General features: G+C 36.7%; 1 protein-coding gene and 1 pseudogene across 5 annotated transcripts in view; both read left to right on the forward strand.

Annotated features, from left to right (window-relative positions):
* The window catches only part of ZNF385B (zinc finger protein 385B), a 362,179-nt gene that overhangs the window by 296,782 nt on the left and 41,048 nt on the right, over positions 1-24,349 (forward strand). For 4 of the 5 annotated variants that reach the window (XM_045823881.1, XM_045830969.1, XM_045831789.1 and 1 more), the window contains 2 exons: positions 12,604-12,642; positions 16,252-16,362. In XM_045823881.1, the coding sequence (XP_045679837.1) occupies positions 12,604-12,642; positions 16,252-16,362 (150 nt within the window). The remainder of the gene's footprint in view (positions 1-12,603; positions 12,643-16,251; positions 16,363-24,349) is intronic. The other variant, XM_045830264.1, reaches the window with a different exon arrangement.
* On the forward strand, positions 8,781-8,877 carry LOC123814358 (annotated as a pseudogene).

The raw sequence follows: 24,349 nt of genomic DNA on the forward strand, positions 1-24,349 counted from the left end.
AATCAACAACAATCTCGTTCTTAACTTCTCTCAGTGAACAAGCTTTTATGTGCCTGTGGTAATGTAGGAGAGCTTAATAAATATAAAAAGTAGCAAAATATTGTTCTACAAAATATTCCTTCCAGCCCAGATAAAGTATTTCTAAATTGGTTGCTCTGCAAACATTAATTGATGGTGGTTTCCTGAGCTACTTTTATCAGAATCTTGCAAACAAATCCAATAGCACAGACCATTTTTTTCTCCCTCCCTCTAGATTCTTGTATTCAGAAATAAGTCTCAAATTTGGAGAGGGAAAATTCCAACATGTTTTGGAATATTCTAGTCCCTTTACTATTATGGTTGCCACTGAGGATGCTGAGATGAATTGCAGTGCTATTTAGCAATCTGTGAAGTTTCAACATCTTTGTGGTGCTCAGTTGGAACCTTGGAAAAATACTTTTTTCACAGATTTAGCAGTCACTTTAGGTTTTCTTACACTCCTTTTTATGTCCTGATGCTTGAAATAAGAGGAAAAAACATAAATTATATGAACAATACATGATTTTTATGGAATTCTAGTGTCAAAGGTCTTTAGAAAATTTTAAAGCTATTCTACAATTAGTTTTTTATACATCCACATATGAAGTAGGCTACATGTGTCATTGTTGAACCTTTTTTTCCCAGATCAGGAGATTGAAGAGTGTAATCCAGTCTTCCGATTTCTTCCAGTAGACAGCTTTGCCACTGAAAAAGAGAAAGATGAATATTAGACAAGCGAGAGCAGTCTCTGCCCTACCATATACGAAATGTAAATGTGTGTATTACTCACAAGTTATCCACGGGGGACATATTTTCTTAAGTGCCCAATAAATCCCTGTGGCTCCTAAAGTCATGTTGAAATACTTATTTGCAGTATGTTCTATTTAGAAGATCGATTTTTCTTGTCAGTCTTACACTGACTGTCAGCAGTTGTCTGTTGCCAGCAGTTTCTAGAGCCAAGATCTGAGTGGTATGGTGGCACATCTGTCTGGTGTCTTTACCAGCTTATGCTTTTCAAATAATTAGAGGTGTACAGAAAGTCTCCAACAATTAAAAACAAGTATCTGGGTCTGATTTCTGTTTTCTTCATGTAGACACCAAACTTATAATAATTGTCATCATAATATAACCAAACCCACATGATCTCTACTTCCCAAAATGAACTGAAGCTATTAGATGCTAAAATGATTCCTAATAGCCACTATCATTACATGGCATATACTTGTTTAAACTTTTGAAGTACTTACCTTCTAAAGGAGTTGGCAACATTCATTTATTTAGTCATTCATTCATTACTTATATCCCGCCTCCTCCCTAAAGCCACTGGGAGCAGTATCTCTCGGAGAAGTAACGCTGCATGACTTTTCCAAAGTAAGCTTCTAACAGTCCCACCTCACCTGGACTCCACCTCATGCCGCCCGGGGTAGCAGGAGCCAGAGTAAAGGGGAGAAGGAGGTAGAGCCGCCAACCTCGTTGCAAAGGGAATGAGCACTCAAATAGGAATCAGAAGACCAATATGTAGACTCACTGTCTTTGATCTTCAGTAAGCCACTTACTCCACTTTCCTCATTTAAAACTAGAGAGGATAATACCTTTCTAATCTATACCATTAGATCATGAAAATTTGAGTTTATTATGTTTATGGAAAATTGAGGCTATGACTGAGTATTTAGAAAAATTTTTGGAATTTAGTGACAGTCTGGAAAAAATCATACCTATATAACACATCACCATTTATTTTTAATAATTTAAAATGCCCCTGAATATCAAATGAGAAGGTTTATAAAAGAACCCTTAAAACAGCAAAGTCATTCCTTATACATTATATTAAGACTCTTACGAATATTTCTGTTGCTTTTATCTCTTCTTTCTAACCAGTTACCTTAAATAAACCGAGTTATGATTATCACTGGGGCTAGCTGTGTGCATTAGAGCAATGCTGAGTAAGGTGGATGCCAAGGATATACACATGGCTAAGACCTGGTTCTTGAATTTAAGAAATTTACACTCAGTTTAATGCAGTCATATCCAGTACTAAGCAGGTGCTCAGTGTATGTCAGCCAAATGAGATAATAGTAGGGCGTGCTTCAAGATCGGACCCACCTGACTGCCAGAAAGCAATGAAGAGGGGCTACAGCTGAATCTGGAGCAGGACTGAGGGTAGGGAATAACCACAGACTTACTGGTTGGATTTCAGTTTTCCTTGTTTACCTTCAAGGGTACTTAGACTTTAAAGACAATGTATAAAGGTATTTTGAACATAAAAGCTGTGTCCTGTGACACATTGTCAGTGAGTCTTAAGACATAACGATGTTTTCTGTTATAGTTTTAAAATACTGTTGACTTCCAAGCATAGAACTATTATTCTCAAATTATGAATTAATCAAATTGGTATTAATTCACGTGGCAATTTACTTTATATCTTAAACTCAGTCATGGTAGTCAACATATTGAATTATCCTTCCTTCAGTGATAATAGAAATTTAACTCTAAAAATGTTTTTGCCTTTTGACTGTTACAGATCTGCTTGTACCATTCCTTTCCCAGCTTTTATTTGTCTGCATTTAAATTGCCGATCATTCGAGAAGCACCCGCTTAGCCTGTGCCCTGAGCAGTGACATTGAACTGTAAATTTGATGCTGACTCAAACAGATTAGCAGTTTTATATTCTATTCCAAAGTATTATATATAGATCTTAAGGGCATGCACATATGTTATGTAAACTACTTTTTTCAGAGTACAAGTATCAGCTTAAATAAAACTTAAAAAAAATTATACAAGCCAAAATATAGCTCCATAGCTATTAGGAACAGCTGAGAAATATATCACAATCTTTAGACTTCTGTGAGTGTGTGATGGGGGAGGGAAGAGGTTTAAAGCAGATATACTTTAAATCAGCTCCTTCACAAAAGGACTTTCCAAAAAGGCAGCCTGTAGCACACAGCTCATCACTCCTGGCGCAATCAGACCCTCCATTGTCTTCAGAGCGAGAGCGGCTGCCTCCGTAGGCCTGGCCCCTTTAAAAGGTAAGTAGCTTCTGAAGAAGCATTATGACACCCAGATGTGGAGTTCTGGGGAGCCATCATTTTGTTACAGAGCCAAGAGTAATACCAGAATTTCCTGGGAATTGGTCATCACAGGAAGTTATCAGCAATTCATAGACTCCTTTTTGCGTTTGCTTCAGCCTCAAGGGTAATCACAAAAGATTACAGTCTCCATTTCAGCCTTCATATCACTGAAATATTCTTCTCTGCAGAGAGCATGATTGATTTCCAGAGGCCAGCTCTTAACCTCAGCTTCGTGAGGCCAGTACCACTAAAGTGGTTTGATAACCGCCAACAATTGTTGTAATGTTGGTGGAGCAGGAATTTGGTGATCGTGACTAATTATATTAAATCTTTAAAATTAAGATGATGTAACTTCTCATGTATTAGATAAAGGTATTCATCCTGTTTTAGTAAAAGTGTTAGAGGTTAGGAAAGACAGGAGTGAATAAAAATTTCAAGTGAGTGCTGTGAAGATGTTGAAGCACCAGGCTGAATTTCAGAAAGAAACAATAGAATAATTCAAAAATGTTTCTGGAAATCTTTGTAATGAATAGATGGATTATAAATGCAAATGCTTCACAATGTTAAAACTCTAACAAACTCCTATTAATATTACTGACATCATTTTGTGTTTTGTGACAACTTGCTATGTGGTTCCTGTAGTTTTTTCCATTGCTTGATTAGGAAATCTTGATGCCATATTCATGGCCAAAATATAAGCACACTTTAATTTATTATTCCACTTGCTGCATTCATTTTTATATTATATGTATTGCTCTATTCAGAATATATAGATGTAGGGAGGACTTTATGTACATTTGAAATAAATTTTGTAGATAAAGAAATTTTAGTGACTACATATACTTACAAAGTCATAAGAAAAGAAACAGTTCTGTCCAAACAGTTCTGTTTGGGTTTGAACTACAGCCTCCTTGCGATCACGTGAAAATGATTATATATCAAATGGATAAAAGTTAAATGTTAAGATGTATCATTAACAGAGCCTTATTCAATGAAGCAGCTATCACTGCAGAGAGCAGAAGAAGGTACTTTATTAAAGGTCTTTATTTTACCTTACAAGTATGGTATATTTTGCATAATATAAATATAGAGTTGAACCAAAAGTGGGTTTTTTTGCCGAGGACAGTTAAATGGGCTGTTTACACGTATGCATTCATACAAAAAGGCAGTAAATGGAGTCTAAATGAGAGATAACTCAATGGAGTCTTGTCAGACTTCAGCTGCCAGGCTTCTCCTTAGTGCAAGAGTCAAAACTGCATCGTCCTCCATTTGGGGAGAAAATCACTTCATTCTGCTTTGCCTTGTAGAATAAGGAACACATCCCGACAGGCCCAGGTTTCTGATTTTGTACTTCCTCCTGCCTGGGTTTTCTTTTCATCTTACACCTTTTAATTTGTGTCATGGACCTGTTTGCCTCAGCATCAGGAAATACCTGATTAGTAACTGAACAGCCTTTCAAACTTAGCTTTGACAGAATGGTTTTGAAAGAATGTCAGTTAATGCATTTGGCTCTTCAGGAACTATTGATTTTTAAATCAGGAAAGCTCATTACTTCCCTAGCTCCTTAGAAAACCTTTGTAACATTTTTTATCCCGTTTACCAGAAAACAGGCAAGCATATCCTTACTTACTTAGGAGTCCTAGCATCAATGACTTTTAAAACTGCATTTATAAGTATCAGCAAATAATCTAGTTACTTGTATGCCATATCTTTTCTCCTAAAAAATAAAAAATTCTATTTTTAATGTTTCTAGATGGTATATATTTTTTTAATTTTTAATTTTATTTTAGAGAAAGATGAAGGGAGGGAGAAAGAGAAGGAGAGAAACATCAATATGAGAGAGAAACATTGATTGGTTGCCTTCTGCCTTTGCAAGCATCCCAGACAGGGCAGAGCCCACAGCCCAAAGCCCAGGCACCTGCCCTGAGCAGGAATCCAACCTGCAACCTTCCAGTTCTCAGGATGACAACCAACCAACTGATCACTGCCAGCTGGGGCAAAAAAATTTTTTTAATATTTTTCAGACTTAGTTTTGGCAATGAATTTTATGTGATGTAAATTTAATCTCAGAGACAGTTTGGGGGATTGTTTTCAAGTTCACTATTTGAAAAAATCAGCAACAGGGAAGGCCAAGAACTAGGTGACTGTGTTCTATTTCAGACATTGGCTCATCCTTGCAAACCAGGATGGCTGTCCTCTTCCAATGTGCTGTAGAGTGACCTCTTCTCATGACCTACTCTCAAATGATTGTCTCAGTTAGTATTTGTTCACATCTATTTAAAAAATATTCCTCAGTCCAGTAAAATGATTTCATTTTTGTTATATTTTTCCCTGAGGAGACATAGTACTAAATAACCTAGGAAACCCCTGACTCATTTGTCTTAGATTCTCTTGGTGAATCCAGTTCCTGTTCCCATCACTCTGAATAGTGTACTCTAACTAGGTTTCTCTGTTGCTGTTTTTCTATGGGTGATATAGTTTATTGTCAACTCTGCATACCTTGGGATGTTTGTTTTTTTGGAGTATAGATATATCTCATTGAGAAATACAGACTGTAAATATTTTGAGGATAGTAACTTTTCCACAGACAAAAATATTAATAGTATTTGTCATCATTTCATTTCTTCTTCTGTGCTATTCAAATTTACAATAGACCTAACATCTTATTAATTCCCTAAAAAGATTCTGGTAGTTTATCATTTTCCTTAAAATTTTTTGTAACTTTTCCCATATTGCTTCAAAAGGGCATCTTACAATTTTCTGTGAATTTTTGCTACTTTGTCTTTGACAGATGTTATGGATCTTCATATCTTTATACATTCATTAGCCCCAAATTATTTTAGCTATAGGAACATTGAATCTTGAAAAAGCGAATATCTGATCAAGACCTTTTTGTGTATGCTAGTGGAAAAATATCTCCCTTTCCTAACGGTTTCTAGTCACATCTAAGTATTTGCTTGTTAGCGAAGGGAAACAAAAAAAAAGCACTGCATTTCCTCCGGAGACATCGTTGAGCTCATTCCCAGAATGCTCTTTACCTCCATGGAAAGGAGCAGTTGCAGTTGGGTTGAGGGTGGTCTCATCTCCTTTAATACATCTCATTAACCAATCAGACCTTTCAAAATACATTTTAAACCTGAATATGGGTACATATGCAATTGAAGTTCAGTTCTTTTGTGGCAGGAAAAGAAAACTCCAAAAGTTTCTTATGCTCTGTAACTGTAACACTTGCAAAATTTCACACAGGACTGTAGAAGCTGACAAGTCGTAACCAAAGCAACGGCCAGTTACTCAAGGTCGTACACAAACTCCCATGATAAGCTCCTGTGCTCTGTAGCTTCTGCAAATTCCTCCTGAGTTTTCTCTTTGTCTCCCATATAAGGTAGCTAGACCTAAATTCCTCATTAGGCTTCTGTAACCTTGCTTCGCCACGTAGGTAGGAAGCCCGGGACTATTTAAACCCCGGGAGAGTGAGGATCGGGGCTCAGAGGATTTGGATGTTAAACCACCCCCTCTGGGCCCCCGGGTAATAAAGTTTGTGCTTCGTTATCTCCCCACATGTGGGTGGATTTTCCACAACACTTTAGTTTACACATCGAATGTTTGACTAGGAACGTCAACACCCAGAACACTGCTGAGTCTGTGTGTGCCAGTGCAGTGAGGGATGAGTGGGCCTTCAGTTGAGTCTCATAGCCATTGCTGACAGAAGCTGAAAGTCTTATTTGTGAAATTGAACTTTCTGAAATACTCTTTGATGTGGCTTCTTAAATTACCCAGCGGCACAACTACAGTTTTGCTGCTTCACCCTCGATCCCTGGCAGCATGGAAAATCACCAGGCATGCAGAGCCAGCCAGGAAAATGAAACATTTTACATTTTTACTGACCATATTTATTACAAACAAGGATCTACTGTCAGAGTTAGGCATTCAGCTTCAGTAAGATACACAGGTTTACTCTTACGGCATCTCTCATTTACAAAATAACTCCTGTTTGAAGAAAGACTTAAAAAGTATTCCTTTTACTTAACAACAATTTAAAAATTATCTGTCAAAAGTATTAAACTGGCCTTCCACCAAAGAAAGGGAGATGTAAAACCATCCATTCATTTGTTTTCAGCTTTTTTGCTTTTACCATTTGCTAACTCTTTAAAATCCAAAAAGTGGTACAAATGGAAAACATTGTTTTCTTATAACATCATCACAAGAAACTTAGATCTTAGACAAAAATATGTACTTATTTAAAAAACAATAGAAGTAACTCATGGTCATTTTGCTAGTTTCTGAGTTCTGGGCCAATGACACTGCACAGAAACCCACTGGAAAGGTCTGCAGGTCCGATGCATCTGGCACTTAGCGAACTTCCAACACGCAGGCCACCTTGGTTTCCCCTTCTCCTCGGGGAAATGATGACAGTGGCAGGTCCGAAATCCAGTTGTTGTCTTGGGACTTGGTCATTAAAGAAGGTCCTCTTCAAAGATCTCACAGACCACACCCTTTACAGTTGTCACAAGTTGTATGATTTGAATTCTGTATCAACTCCCCTAATTCATGGAATAATGTTCTTATTTTTACATATTTAGTATGGTTTTACTGGTAAAAGTACCTGAATCACAGTTGTATCAAGACAACCAAAATGTTTATAGGAATTATCCACAATAAAATACTGCTTCATTCCCATTATACTGTTTTAATTATTTTCATGGTACTAAAAACATTGAAATACCTTATTACTTTAGACATACATCTCACCAGCTCGAATATTGTATTTTGAAGGCTGTTCTCCACTGTATGTCCAGCTCCTAAAAGAGTACATGACAGCCACTTAAAACTTTTGTTAAACACATGAATTTTCAAGACAATATAGTTTTCGTACAAACTGCAAGTCATTTATAAGTGTGTGATGTGTTGGGAAGGAGCAAAAATTCCCAAGGACAGAACTATCTAAGTTGATATGAAACACTTAACCTTTAAAAAGATTGCATCTTTTACTATCAGAGTAGTCTAGAAAGAGGACATTATTTTATGGCAGAAACACAAATCTTGTAGCATCCTATGTTTCTCTTTACTCTTCAAAAAAAAAAAAAGAAAAATCCAAATAGAATTTCTAAAAAAAAATCTACTGAAAATGCAGTTTAATTTTCCTCTCAAAACAGATCTTCATAATAGATCACAGAGTGTTTTTTCCTTCCACTAGTCACCCGTTGTGTGAATGGGATATGCAGCTGTTGTTCGATGAACCCCAGAGCTTTCACCTGACTATGTGGACTTTGAGTGAAAGGCATCACGCTTTCTAAATCACTGGTACAAAAGGGGGCGGGGGCAGGAAATTCTAAGCTGTGCTCTATTCTGATTAGCTGCTTCAAATTTCTGGGTCAACTTCTACTTACATTTTCTGCAGGAAATATTAACCACCACTTGGGAGACTCTAGAAAAGGATCCCAGAATCTCACCTAATTTCTGCAGTAATCAGATACTGTGAATTGTCAGCCAGAATCAAAATCCTTAAAGCCTACACTTTGATAAAGTAGTATAATAGTTGTAGTAGTAATTGGGTTGGCCAAAAAGTTCATTTGGTTTTTTCCATAAGGTGGGTCTAGTAGCACTTAGTTGTCTTTAACTTCATTTGAAATAATTTTGTTAGATTATATTATGACAGCTGTCATACCTGCTTGCATTTAAAAATAAAAACTTATCATCACTTCTAGGCCTTTTGGCTAAGATCAAGTGTAGTATCTCTTATCAGTTTAAAAATAAAAACTTATCAAAATTGATGAATTTTTGTGCAGCCATTTTAATACTGAAGATGGAATAAAATGCACAACATTTTCAGCATATTATTCTTTATTATTTCCACAAAGATGAAAAAGCAACTGAAATGCAAAAAAAGATTGTGTAGCGTATGAAGAAGGTGCTGTGACTGATCAAATGTGTCAAAAGTGGCTTGTGAAGTTTTCTCCTGGAGATTTCTCACTGGGTGATGCTCCAGGGTTCCGTAGACCAGTTGAAGTTGATAGTGATCAAGTAGTGATCATGACAGTGATAATATTTTGCCATGTATAATTCACAATTTTTGCCCATATTTCTGAGGGAAAAATAAGGATGTGCGTTATACTGGGGTTGTACCTGGAATACTTTGTATCTGTTCTTGTGTTTTGTAATTATTTGTTACATTAAATTTCTTGTATCATAATATATTCAAAAATAAGTGCCACAATTCCTTTATAATTAAAAAAGTATCTATATATACAAATAAATAAATAAAAGTTGAATTAAAATGAAAGATTTTTCTTGCCTGAAAGTTTGGGCCAAAAACATGGCTGTGCATTGTACACGGCAAAATACGGTAGCTGAGAACAATCAATATTGCACCATGTGGGAGATAGCCAATGTACTCAGTCTGTCAAAATCAATACAGTTATTTGTGAAGATGAAAATGTGTTTTTTATTTTACAGAAAGAAACTATACAAACTTTTTGGCTAACCCATAGTCATAGGGATAGCTTTATTAGGTCTGATATTTTGATATATTGTGAACTATTATTTTCTTAAGTATGTATTGTGTTGTGTTAGTTTAGCCTTTATGCCAGTTCTGAATGCCTAGTTGACTTTCTGGTGGCGTAATGGTATCTCAGGAGAACGGAGGCACGCTGGATTTTGTTTGTAAGGCACTGGCCATGTGGGGTTTTAACAATGAGCTGGGGATGGGTGGGGGAAGCACCTTTCCAAACCTCTGGTTCTCAGTTGAACCAGCAGTCTGTGGAGCAAGTGGCATGCCATTCATCTTTCTTTCAGCAACAATGGTGGTGTGCAGGCAGGCCCCTGATGGGGTGCTCTGGGTAGGAGGAGCAGTGTCAGTGTGGCAGGCTGCAGCTCTCACACGTCCCAGAGGCAAAAGCCCAGGTCTCACAGCCCCATGCAGCCCCAGTGTGACATTCCCTGCGGTTTATTTTTACTGAGCCTTCTGATTGCAAATCCAAAACAGTGCAAAGTTGTGTGGCTGAGCAAATGCTGCCAATAATATGTAATTGTTTGTATTTCTTGATCTTTGAGGGGTAAAAATTATCTTTGTGGTAGCTGTGTCTGTTTTGTTTATATTGAAGTTATCGAGGATTTAAGAAAAGTAAAACAGTAACATAAAAACGTGTGGTCAAGGTACTTAAATAGAAAAGGTGAAGCCTTTTTGAAGTAACTTCAGAGAGACATTGCTCTTCACTGATGTAGCTATCACTTTTAAATGTGTCACCTCATGAATATTTGAAGCTCTTATGAGACCCTATTGTCATAATCTTTTCCATAAATCAATATTGAAAGAGGAAGGGGTGAAAAATTGTCATTCTTTTTGTACTACTGTAATTTGGTGACATCTCGGATAAAAAATGGATGCTTTGCCAAACTTCCAGAAAGCCCTAAATAATCGCAATGGTTTAATAACAGAGCCCCTCTTTGCACTAAAACCAAGATGGGTGCAAAATACCACGGCCATCTGCTGTGTGTGATCTCCAAGCATTCCCAGAGATGTCTGTGTGTCTGTGTGCCTGCAGACCCAACAGCTACAGAGGGGAAAGAGGACAGCACAGCCCCAGTTTCACATACGGCTCTCCTAGAGTCGCATCAGAAGAAATGGCCTTGTCCTAAGAAGGGCATGGATGGGTCACGAAGAGAAAAGCCAAGACGCTTTTCCAGGAAACGTTTGTTTAAGCGCCAAGTAGGCCTTGTATGTTGTTTGACAAGGCAGCTGCCTTCCAGGGTCCAGAAATCCTGGAACAGTCATCCCTTTGTCTCACATTCTGCAGGAGCCACACACGATCCCCATCATCCCTGCTCCATGTTCCATTAGGGAACATAATGAGGAGAGGCTCCTGCCTGAGTTTGAATCCCAGCTTCAAGCCTAAGAACTTGGGGGTGACAAGTTACTAAACCTCTCAAGGCCTCAGATTCCTCACTTGCAAAAGGAGGATAATAATGGTGTCTTATGAGGGTGGGAACTACACAAGATATCCCTTAGTGTAGTTTCTGGCACAAGGTAAGAGCTCTGCAAATCTAAGCTGCAGTGATTATAATGTGTATTGTTGTTACTGCACAGCTAGAAAAGGGATTAATGGGCAAATATCCCTGGGAGGATAATGCATTTCAGTCACCGTTAAAGGGAGGATACTGGTTGCTTAAAGTTGAGAAAATCAGAAAGGGGGTTAAAGTCCAAAGTAGGGGTGGGGCAGAGGAGAAACACCTTTGTGTGCCTTCTCATGCTCTTTTTCTTTTTCTTTTTTTTCCTTAGTGGTCACTTCTTTTCCCACCTTCCAATTAAATAGAGTTTATACTATCTTTTTCACTATTCAACTTTTGCAATTAGGTCCTTTCTTGTGTTTGACTCATCCTGATCCACCTAGTCTGGGACAGCATCTGAAACTCCTGAGGCCTCCAGCAATGTTTGTTGGATGACTGATTTTCACATTTTAAAAGTAAAAAACCTGGTTTACATTTGTTTAGTAGAAAAGTTAGTATTGCCTACTATATTGTACAATACGTGCTTATCAAATGATTTTCAGAACACTGGTTAAAATCACAGTAGATGGCGAAATTTAAAATGAAATTTCCCCAGTTTTAGGACTAGTAGGGGTATCCAGCCATTTAACCACATAAGAGAAAGCCTTGTGTGATTCTTGAGCATTCCTTTTTGCTTTTTCATTGGGTAGAATTCAATTTACTCCCCTGCCCAGTCCTGCCTGATGGCTAGTGAAATCATAAGCCTCTTAGAAGAATACAATTCAAACTTCAGGCCTCTTGAAAAGCACTGGGATAGTTGAAAAGCTGGTCATTCTCTCTGTTGCCTAAAGTTTCAGCTAGCAAAATTACCTAGAATCTGAATACCATCCGGTGTGAAGTCCTTTGATCATGTAGCACCTTCCGTAGATCCCCTCCCTGCCCATACTGTTCTTCCTGCCTTTAGTGAATGCTGCCTTATGTGGCTTTTCCCTGTGGCTGGGTTTTATTGGAAGCTGTGTATTTTTACAAGATCGCTTACACTATGCAGATATAAATTACTTTTTGGTACACTCAGTGAAAGTAATGATCTTTTAAAAAATTCACACAGATTAATGACTCCATAATCATGGTGGTATACTAGTGGTGCCTGTTTATTGTATGTTGATATTTAAAATATATAGATGGTATGATAAGGACAGCTTTATTAATTTTCTTTATAAGCACTATAATATAATAGTTCATTTTTCCATACATAGCCTCCAGTTATCTCCTTGATTCTTGGTAATAGTCACAATTCCATTTTTCATTTTTATTACTTACCAGTTAATTGTACTAATAGGTTTTGCTTTGCATTTCTACATGATTTTCACTAGACAAAATGGCAAGTGTTAATTCTTACAGCTTTTTAGTGAGTAAGCATTTAAGGCTTTTTAATCAGAAATTAGCAAAGAAAATAGATTTGTAAAAATTTTACATAAATGTGCTTGCTAGCCTCAAAATTCCAGAATACTACTTCTGACTTTTACTTTTTTAGAAAAGAAGAGGCTTATTTGGGACCAATAAATTCTGTCAGGTAAGGAATATTTGTAGCTAGAGCTACATGGTAGGGTTTTTTTTTTTAAACAAAAGCATTTTCAACATTATTTACCAATGAATCTCAGTCTTCTCAATCCAAGACAGCTTTGTTGTGCAGTGTGAACTAACATGAGCTAATCTAATCTGAGTATTTAAGAAGGAATTTGTTCATCTAAAAGTGATATAAACATCTTAATAAAGATGTTTTAAAACACTCATTCTTAATAATCAAATGTCTATGAAATGTCAAGTAAATTTTTAAAAATAAGAATTTGTCAAAGAATTGCAAAACCTGCAAAGATTTTTCCAAGCATTCTATATGTGAAATTATCATTACATATAGTTTGACTATACTAAATTGAATCACTTGCATCCATCACCATTATCACATTTTAGGATTTATGAGACTGTTTTAATTTATCTTGAATGTTTTATTCATCCTGAAAATTGATGACTGAACAAAATAATTACCATTGATTTAGTTATACATATCTCATTATGATTATAGAGAACTGACATTGCTTTAATGAAGCAAAAAATATGAGTTAATGTAAGTTTACATCATAGTTATGTTCATCTAACTTTTAGAGTAATGTAAGAATAAGGAAAATATTCAGGTTTTTACCACCATATGCTTTAAAAAGAGAAAGAGAGAGATCTGAAAACATTTTCTAAGTTATTACCTAGCCTGGATCCCCATGAATGACTCAGGTATTTATAATCATGGGATCAGGTAGAAAACACACAAGACATCATCTTGACGGTCAGGTTCAAGATACAGATGATCCAGCAAGTGGAACATTTCTTTTTTATACCACTTCTTCCAACTAAATCACATTCCCCAAAGGATGGATAAGAAATATAATTATAGCCCTGGCTAGTGCAGCTTAGTGGATGGAGTGCCAGCCTGCAAATCAAAGGGTCGCCGGTTCGATTCCCAGTCAGAGCACATGCCTGGGTTGCAGTCCAGGTCCCCAGGGGGATGCGCGTGACAGACAACCACACACTGATGTTTCTCTCCCTCGCTCCCTCCTTTCCCCTCTCTATAAAAATAAATAAAATCTTTTTAAAAAAGAAACCTAATAATACAATTCTGTGAGGAGCAACAGAGAAAGATAAGAGAGATGTAGGCAGGGAAATACAAGTGGATGGTTTCCTGAAATACTGCCTATAAGAAAAAAGAGAATCAAGTGGAAAATAGAAAAAGTCTCTTATAAGTGAGAAACAAGGAGGATGAAATTTTTATGTGGCGGGTGACTGCGATGGAGTAAAAGGCTGTGTTTACTTAGTTGATTTTATGGGTACAAGTAGGATTATGTATATAAAGCAGAGAAGCCAATTCTGGTTAGAGTTTCTTAAAAGAACCACCTTAGTGTGCTCCACAGGGAGCAGCTAGCTGAGAGCTTGTCTGCCTCTGGAGTTGCAGTGCTCAGCCACCTTTCCAGACAGAGCTTGCAGTGCTGGGCACGGAAACGAAACAGTTTAGGCTGATGTGGGAATGTGAGATTGAAGTAGAATAAATTTGTATCAGGAGTTACTTTTTAAATCATGTAGGCAGCTAATTTCAAAAATTTGAAGGGAACATGTATATTCAAGAGTTAAGTTGGAACTGTCAACAAATATCTTGGTTTACTAAAACTTAAAAAAATTAGATGATGAAAGTTTTCATTTTTAATGTCAATGTTGAATATATTTTTTGAAATGAGTAATAGGAAAACATACAACTATGATTTTATAATTGTTATGTTTTTAAAAGTTTATTTTAATTTGAGTTAAGGGAAAATATTAACTGAATAATAATACAATAGTATGTGAATATCACAAAAATAATGAAAGTGACATGTGAAAATTGGTATTTGAGAATATTCATATAGTTTTAATCCATGTCATTCACACTTTTTTAGAGCCTGAGAACAGAAAATAGAATATTTCAATTAAATGCTCTTATTTTTTAACTTTGTAGAGCAGTGTAGTTTCTTTATCCTGCCAACATAGGTAGCTAATTTATTTCCTGTCCAAACTGATTTTCATTTTTTAGTAACAATCAGAAAGTATAGTTTCTTGTTTTACAAATGAATAATGAGACTTAAGTGTATGTTCTTGTGAGTAAACTAAGAAAATGAATAGGGTTTTTCTTACATTTTGAGACTTCCTTTGACTGTGGAGGCTTGTTTTTATTTTTTATTCTCATTAAATAAAATTTAATGTAAGCAATTATTTTCTTGGACAAAATAAATCTGCAGGTTTATTTTATACTTGGTAGTTAAACATAGTACTCTTAACAATTTACTTTTTAAATTATTATAGATAAAATGGGCTTTGGGGGAGTTTGTATAGCTCCATAACTTTTAAAACATGTATAGATTTGTGTGACCACTCCTACAAGCAGGTTATGGAATCGTTCTGTGGTCAGAAAACTCCTCTCTTTGAAATTTGGAAATGTCCTAAGCCGCAGAACTCTTTTATAGTGACAGTAGTCTGTCATCTTTCTTAACCTTATAGCAAAAAATAGGCCACTTTGCTGTTCAATAATTTTTTAATCCATCCTTCTTTCTAATATATTTAAGTTTTTCTAGATGCTAATTTTGCACTTTGTTGATTTATACTCCTGACCAGGGATAGTCTTTATTTTTCCTCTCTACCAAATATCAGCTGGCCCAGTCCTAAGCTCAAACCTCAGGAGATTTCCTAGACGATGGTGTCAGTTCATGTTCCATCTGTTTATAAGTTATGCTTTGTTCACCATCCACATTGTTTTTGAACTGCCAGTTGTCCATTGTTAATACTGGAGATTATTATCTGGCGCACACAAGAGAATTACTGCTGTGTCTCTTATTATAGGCCTTGCAAATCGTGTGTTTTCTTTTCCCAAGTATTTTCATGGCTTTGAGCCATACTTTTTCTGTGGCTGAGTACTTTAATCACTATACTGAACATGCATGATGTATGCAAACCAAAGGGAGGGAAGTCACAAGTTATAAGTCAAAAACTTTAATTGGTCAACATTTCAACAAGGGTTGCATATTAACCAATCTGTTATGAGCATTTGAGTGTACAATTCTGAATTCATTTCAATTAGAATGAATTTCATCTATAGTACATGAAAAGTAATAAATTATTTTCAAGTAAGGATCAACATTTTCTGGCTTGTGATATGAGCCAGAAATTTATGACATTGGTCATAAATCAAAATTTAGGGAACTTAAACATGGCTGTAATAATTGTCATTGAGATCATTTCAGACTATCATAAGTATTTTCACCTCATTTAGGGAAAACATTAACAAGTTAATTTTAACCTTGACCTTTGGATCATAAATTTTCTTGTTTTTTGACTCTTTCAGGGATTTTCAAGGCTCCTTCTACATGTATGATTTCTTGGGGCATTGGGTTCTCCTATGATTTGTGTTATGATTTCAAAGCAGTTTTTTTGTTTTGGTTTTCAATTTCTGGAAACAAATTCATTAATATTGAATGAGATTCTTTGTTATCCCTGCCAGGGAATGAAAAGTTAAAGCCTTAAGGAACAATACAGCTGCTTTTACTTGTTCAAACTGTTATCTATCCTTCGAAATTATTAATTGACTATTTTATCATTTGCTCTTCAGATGGATCCTGTGCAAAAAGCAGTCATTAACCACACATTTGGAGTGTCTATTCCTCCAAAGAAGAAACAAGTTATTTCTTGTAATGTCTGTCAGCTTCGCTTTAACTCGGATGTGAGTATCACCTTTTCATTGCTCTCTGTAGTCTGTCAAGCTGAAAGTCTGATTGTTCTGAATATATACATCCCTTCATGCTTGCATACTCTCCAGCAGCCACTCCTCTTGGTGGGCCACTTACTTCATTGTGCCAGATTTCTGAGGGATTTGGATTCAACACTAGAAACTTGAGCAACAGAGTGCCTAATATCAGAAAAAAATCAAGGCTTTCTCTGTGTAGTCGGTCTTACCTATATCATTTTACACTAGTTTCACCAATTATATTTACTTTTGAAAAATACTTGAATAACAGAAAATATTTTTTAAAGTTTAAAATGCAATGGAAACATGAAAAAATTAAAATACCATGAATGCTGATGAAAAACCATTATTATTACTCTCGATGAGGGTCACATTTCATGTGTGTGCAAATCATATTAAATACCAGAGAAAATAAATCACTCTATAATTTGTATTTTCCTAGACATGGAAATACAGAGAAAGGTTTATAAATTATTTTGTCTGGCCTAGCCTAATTATCCTGCTTAAAAATATAAGAAAAAAGTACAAATTAATCTTTTATGAAAGCAGATTTTAAAATTAAAGACAAAATAACATTAAATGAAAATAAATAATATTGGAATGTTTATAATAATACACAATTACTAAGTAAAGCCAATAACCAATGCAAATCTGAACCTGGTGATTGTATATTATATATGATATTTCTTGAGTTACTCTACCCTGGAGGCTATTTTGCAGAGTATATTACAAGATTCCTGTTTACTGGAAATACTAAAATAATAAATACTCTCTATGCTACTGTATAATTGCACTTACATAACTTTCTGCAAAGAACAAAACTATGGAGACAGAAATCAGACCTATCGTTAGCTGGGACTGTGGGTAGGGTCAGGGCACTGACAGCAGAAGGGCATGAAAGAACTTTATCATGTGCACGTCTTCATCGTTGTGGTGGTTACAAAGCTGCTTTTGTTTTTCAAAACTCATGAAACCCAGTACCTAAAAAGGAATTTTACTATATGTAAAGTATAATTCAATAAACCTGACTAGAAGAAAATCAATATGCTAAGAAACATGAAATATTTTGTAAATAGAAGGCTAATTAATTAGAGACACAAGTACTAGAGATCTATTAAAATACAATATTACTATTAAATTTAAGGTATAACAATTAAAGGACTTTTGCAAGAAAAGATAGAATAATAAATACTGAAAAGATCCAAATATATTTAATAGTTATGCATAGTTATTATTCAGTTTCTACATTCAAACAGAGAAATTAAATTTCTGCAACTTTATGACTATAAAATGAAAATGTTCACCACTTAACTGACTCCTTGTGAAATGAGTGCCCCCTGAAGACATGCATTGTATTCAGTGCTCGCATTCCCAGCGCAGGAATGCTGGATGTTGAAAATATCTTATAACACACTGCAGGAAATTGCAAAGTGAACCCATGTGAATATTGCAACACAGGCCAACTTGCATGAAGTCTGTGAACATCGTGTTAGGGAACTAACTGCTCTATACACAGCCACCAGCAACTGAGGTTCCCAAGTTAATTTAAGGAGAGAAAAGTAACAAGGTTGATGAATAATACAGGCTCTGGGCAATTGTGAATTCCTTGAATTAAAAAAATAATAATAATAGCCCTGGCTGGGTGGCTCAGTTGGTTGAAGCATCATCTCATACACCAAAATGTTGCAGGTTCAGTCTCCGGTCAGGGCACATGCCTGGGTTGCAGGTTGGATCCCTGTTCAGGGGTGCATATAGGAGGCAACCAACTGATGTTTCTCTCTCACAATGATGTTTCTCTCTCTCTCTCTTTCTCTCTCTCTCTATCTCTATCTCTCTATCCCCTCCTCTCTCTCTAAAATCAAAAAGCCTCAGATCCAGATTTAAAAAATAAATAACAACAACATATATTTACATGGTTCAAAAAGCAAATTAATTTTAAGGGATACATTGAAAAATCTTGTTCTGCCCCATTCCCCGTCCCCCAACCCTCCCTGCTATTCCTGTCTATCTGCAGCCACTTCAGTATTTCTTGGGTATCTTTCCTGGGTTTCATTATGCAAATATAACCAAGTGTGAATATATGCGTATATTCTTCTTTCCTCCCTTTTCTACATAAAAGGTAGTGCACTATTCACACTATTTGCCTTGCATTTTTTACGTAATAATATATCCTGGAGAATTTTCCCTATCAATACATAAAGAGCTTCCTCACAGTTTATTTACAGATATGCTAGGCTAAGATGTTCACATTTTAGCCTAATCTCTGGAACCTTTCACCATGTGCCCTAATATGCCAGAGGAGAATTCCGTTAATAAATGGAATTAAGGGTCCTTAGTTTCCTCTTCTGTGATATGACTTAAAATGAGCTATATGATCTTCAGAGGACCTGTCTAGTTCTAGGATTAAATGTCATTTGCATGGCAATCCTGTTAGAAGAACAGGGTATAAACACCCTCACTTCATGGGTGGAACAGTTAAGACCAAGAAAGAATGACTGCAAATTTTTATTTTTTTGCTTGCATCATGGGTTGGCCAGGGGTGGGGGATTAGGGACGGTTTGCCAATCTTCTTTCTCTGCATCCCAGAATTGCTCTGGGGGTGGGTTCACTGTTGACTTGAGTCCTTAAAATATTTTATTCTTGGTAATCCTGTGGGCCCAAGGGTCCTTAAAAGTAGAAAAGGGAAGCAAAAGAAAAGGCTAGAGTGATGTGATATGATGTGATGTGATGTGATGTGATGTGATGTGATGTGATGTGATGTGATGTGAGAACAGCTCTACTGGCCATTGCGGGCTTTGACGGTGAAAGAAGGGACCATGAGCCATGGAATGTGGGCACCCTCTAGACGCTGGAAAATTAAGGACATTGATTTTCTCCTGGAGCCTCCCAAAGAGAACATAGATCCCAGACGAATTAAGATAATAAATGTGTGCTGTTGTAATCCAGTAAATTGGGGATAATTTGCTCAGCAGCGATAAAAAACCAACACAGAAGTCTACATATGCATATTCTATAGTTTATTTAACTAGTCCCTCATTGGTGGACATTTAGGTCATTTCCAAACTTTTGGAATTACATAGATTTTTATAGTCAACAAATGACAGATCTATGACATAAATTCAGTCTCTTGCTTCTAAACCTACAGCTCTCTTCCTATTTTATTATGTTGTCTCACTTAATAACTTGACTTATTTTCTTCGCATTTATTGAGCTTTTATTTTATGCCACGCTAGGCTCCAGAGACCAGCAACAAATTTCCTAAAAAAGACTGAGTGAAAGCATCTAAATTTTAACCTTAGTAGATCCTCCCCAAACCTATCCCAGGTCTTCGACTCTATATTTTTTTTATTCTGTACATAGAGAGGCCATGAGGTATGGAACACTAGATTAAGAGTCCTTGAATGTGGTTTAAGCTCTAAGTCTTACCTTGATAAACCACTTCACCACTGTGGGCCTCAGTTTCCTCTTCTGTGATATGACTTAAAACGGACTATATGATCTTCAGAGGACCTGTCCAGTTCTATGATTAAATATAATTTGCATGGCAATTCTTTTAGAAGAACAGGGTATAAACTCCCTCACTTCATGGGCAGAAAACAGTTAAGGCCAAGAAAGAATGACTGCAAATTTTATTTTTTTTGCTTGCATTATGGGTTGGCCAGGGGTGGGGGACAGGGGGAGGTTTGCCAATCTTCTTTCTGCACCCCAAAATTGCTCTGGGGGTGGGTTCACTGTTGACTTGAGTCTCATTCCATGTCTGTGATTTTCTTAGTTACTGACAGGGACATGGGCAAATGTACACACGTGAGCATGTGAACACCATCTTCCTTGCCGCCGCTCAGAAACTCTGTTGATAATGGAGAAAGAAAGAAAATTTCTGACTCACACTTAGGCTCTGGGCAGTAAAGCCACACATTCCCGATGGCAAATTCACAAGAGAGACGTATACATGTTCTCTGTGTCTGGTAATGGTGGCCTGCTTGCATAACCGAGCTCCGAGACTGAGCATTTTTTATCTGGGGGCAAGTGTATTATTTTATAATTACCCTATTTACATCCTAATGTAAGAATTAGAAGATGCTCATTCTTACTTCTTTAATAACATTTCTAAACCAGCCTGAAACTGTATTGTCTTCACTCTTCAGTGTAGAAAATGTGGTTACTAACAATCTGGAAGGCAGATTTGCACGGCAAATGGACCGCACTCTGCAGTTTTCCATTACCCATATAAAATGTACCAGGGCAGGATTCATGCATTAAAATTCAATGTGACCCAGTTTAAGTTGTCCCATAGTAGCCTCCCTTTGTCCAGCTCTTATCCTCTCCGTAGAACTCCACTGTTGCGAAGCAAAAGGCTACAGCTTTATTTACACAATACAGCATTATGCAAATGAGCAAGCATTAATCATAAACATTTCCCAAATGAACCTTTACAAATTAACACCATTAACTTTGCCAGGGGCCAAGCATTGCAGTCCAGGAAGAATATATCTTTCCAGCTGAACTGGAGACACTTACACAAATATATGCAGCACATGAATCCCTAGGTTATTCTTAGACCCTTTCTCGCCTACCCCAGCATGGTTTGAGTTGAGCACTGCGGAGCTTACCCTACGCCTGAACGACCCATTCCTCTCCAAGGAATGAATGAGTGCACTGCAACTGTTACCGGAAATTGATAAGCCTGACTCCGAATTTTTACTCTTTTGCTGGGAAATACCTTTCTAGCATTAAGCCTTTCCAGAAAAATGGGTCTTCTATACTGTTCTGTAGTTAATTTTAAATAAGACTCAAAATTATTACGCTTTCAGTTTGTATACAAAAATACTGGAAACTAGCCCTAACATAAGCCTTTAAAATATTTTTCAGGCTAACATTTCTCTTTTTGGCTAGGTTTTAAGTTGGCAGATCTCAAATAATTTCTAATTTGCATGTTAATTTCAATTCCTTGGAGAAGAGTAGCAGAAGGATAAAAGAAACTAATCATTAAACAGATTCTTACACAAAATCAGGACAATCTGATTCTCTTAAATATTTAAAAATAGAGATGATCTGTTTATTATTATTATTATCATCATCATCATCACAGTACAGTTAATCACAAATACCCATAATACATGACTGAATCCTTTATGCTTTATAGACAAATTGGGATGAAAGCATAATGATACTCTAATTTAGGAATTGACCCTGAAATTTTGACACTCAGCATTAATACCACAATTGAACAAGTATGAGATGCAGTATCCCCAATTGGTGACTCCACAGACTTAAATTTACAGTATTACCTTGTGAATAGCACTATAAACTTCAAATCACTTATAGTTGACATTTTCTTTATTTTATCTTACTTTGTGGTTCCTCTAGGTTTTTACTTTTGCTGTGCTTTTCAATGTCTTTGTTTTGGTTTTTGATTATCCAGTGTCTCTAGCTCTCATTTTAGCTCGCTCTTCTTTTTACTGTGTTCTGTTCCCTCACATCTCAAGACATAAGGAGATGACCTGATGCCATTTCATTGATTTACGTTAGACTGATTAAGCACACATGGACAGGAGATGAAAGGTTTTCTTAGAATTTAAAATGGCAGAGGGACCAACCATTTGTATAAACATTCTGTGGGTGACCTGACTCTCTCTCCTATTCTTTCCTATAAATCTCTCTGAAGTTTTAGAAAGTGAAATTGTTCAGCAGTCACCTCCAGTCCCCATGTGACTGCATCAGTGTGTAATTGCTGTGTCTGCAGTGCCATTTCCCTCTGCATTTTGTATCTTTGTCATGTTAGCAGTTTTTATTTGGGTAAGGTTATGTAAGTATGTCCCCCTGGGTCTGTCAGTCAGTCAGTCTGTCTGTCTCTCTTTCTCTCTTTTAGTTTTAAACTTATGCCCACTTCCTGACTTCTTTATGCAATTCATATAATACAAATTCTCTGTCTTGCATTAACAAACCACCCCATCCACCATCTGCCATTAGTGCAATTTTGTTTAGAGGCCCTGGCATTCTCTGTCATCCAGCAGAGATCTCAGCAGTCATGAGATTAGGGAGAAAGCCACAGCTTTGGGTCCCACATAAATGCTCTTTTCCATGTCCTTGGCTGACCCTCCATTTCCTTTGGCCACTATGCTTAATGCCATCTCTCCACCAGCTGCTGTGAGGTAGCAAGTCCCTGCAGCAGCTGTGCTTCCTTCCCTGGGAAGTCAGAGCGGCTGGGAAACAGGAGCCGCTAGATGCCACATTTAAAGATGTCCCTTGCAGCAAAAAGCAGGAAAGGCATTCAGCTGCAACGGTGCATGCTTGTACTTTCTGAAGGATCAAGCTTTTCCTTTCTCATCGTGTGACATTCTTCTAAGGAATTCTGTGTTTTGCTATTTGCTGCCTAGTGCTTGCTTTTAACTCTAGAAATTCTTTCCACGAGTTATCAGTGTTTCTCTCTCCTTGTCAAAATACATTCTTTTCCAGTAGACCATCAGATTACTCCTTCCTATCTTCTCTACTTTATCTTCTCTTCTCCTCTAGTTCTTTCTTGGACGTTTGTAGCGTCTTTATTAAGTGGGTTTTTAAAAAAAATTTTTAGGTTTCATTGGACTGGATACATTGCTTTAAATTAAGAGGCACTTCCCTTTGAGGGGGGATACCTACTGAGTTTATATTTCTAAATATTTTATTTATTTATTTTTAGAGAGAGGGGAAGGGAGGGAATAAGAGAGAGAGAGAAAGATCAACTATTTGCCTCTCGCATGCACCTCGACCGTGGACAGAATGTGCAACCCAGGCATATGCCCTGACTGGGAATCAAACCACACCCTTTCACTTTGTGGGATGATGCCCAACCAACTGAGCCACACCGGTCAGGGTAAGCATATATTGTTTAAAACTCCAACCAACGTACTGCTTTTAAAAATGAGTTTATCCTATATATCCTGAATTTTCAGACATTGTGTTTGATAACTGATATGTCAAAGAAAACTTTGACCCTCCCTATAACACCATTCTCAGATCTAGTCATATTAATTCTACAGATTAACTCCTGCCTCCTCTCACATATATTTATCCAGTCATTGTCTGCCACTCAGGAACATCTACTCTGTTTCTCTTGGAGCCCTTGAGTAGAGAGCAGCTCCTTAAACAGCCTCTCGATCAATTTATAATGTATTCATATTTGTAGAATCATACATAAAATTATATATATAATTATGTCTGAATAAATATATATTGATTTGTTGGGGTTTTTTTAGAAAAATACTTGGTGCTGATAAAATGTGAGAGGCAGAGTTTTGAGAATACTGGCGCCCAGCCTGCCAGGTCCCTCCTGTGCTAGTAGTGGCCTCCCCTTGAGAAACTGAATAAGCCATGAAAGTTGGTCCTCCCTGGAAAGTAAGTGAGTTTATCATGAGGTGATTGGGAGGAAACCACAGTTAAACTGAATCCAGCAGCTGATGATTAAATAAAGAGATTCCACAGTGATAATAATCTCATTGGTGAATTTAGAACTCAGAAGCTAGTTGTAAAGTTTACATCTACTATTAAGCAGTACAAATTATTAAATGAATAATTTTATAAGTTTAAAAAACCAATGGATTCTATCAAGAAGGAAAGTACTGAAGAAGGAAGACATCCGTAGCATCAAATGGAAATCTAGAAAGTGATAGCATGCTTTCGTCAAACATTTTATATTTTTCCCATAAATAAGACTATTTCTGTTGATTCTTAGGTATGGAAGGTAGTGAAGCAGATAGGAGGTAATTAAAAGTATAAATCTCAGGAGCTTGGGAAGGTAATTCTCTGCTTTGTAGACAGAGATGACAAAATGATGAACATTTTTTGCTTCAATGTGACAGAAATATAGCGTGGTTACAGGGAGTAGGAACACACCACACTGAAAGTTTTCTTCAGTAGCTGCTGTATAACAAAGGTCTTAAAAAGTTTAGTCATGTTTTCTTGAAGTTAGTTAGTTACTTATTAAATT

The sequence above is a fragment of the Phyllostomus hastatus genome, unplaced genomic scaffold (genome assembly GCF_019186645.2).
Source record: "Phyllostomus hastatus isolate PE091 unplaced genomic scaffold, TTU_PhHast_1.1 phas_contig_1, whole genome shotgun sequence".
Lineage (NCBI taxonomy): Eukaryota > Metazoa > Chordata > Mammalia > Chiroptera > Phyllostomidae > Phyllostomus > Phyllostomus hastatus.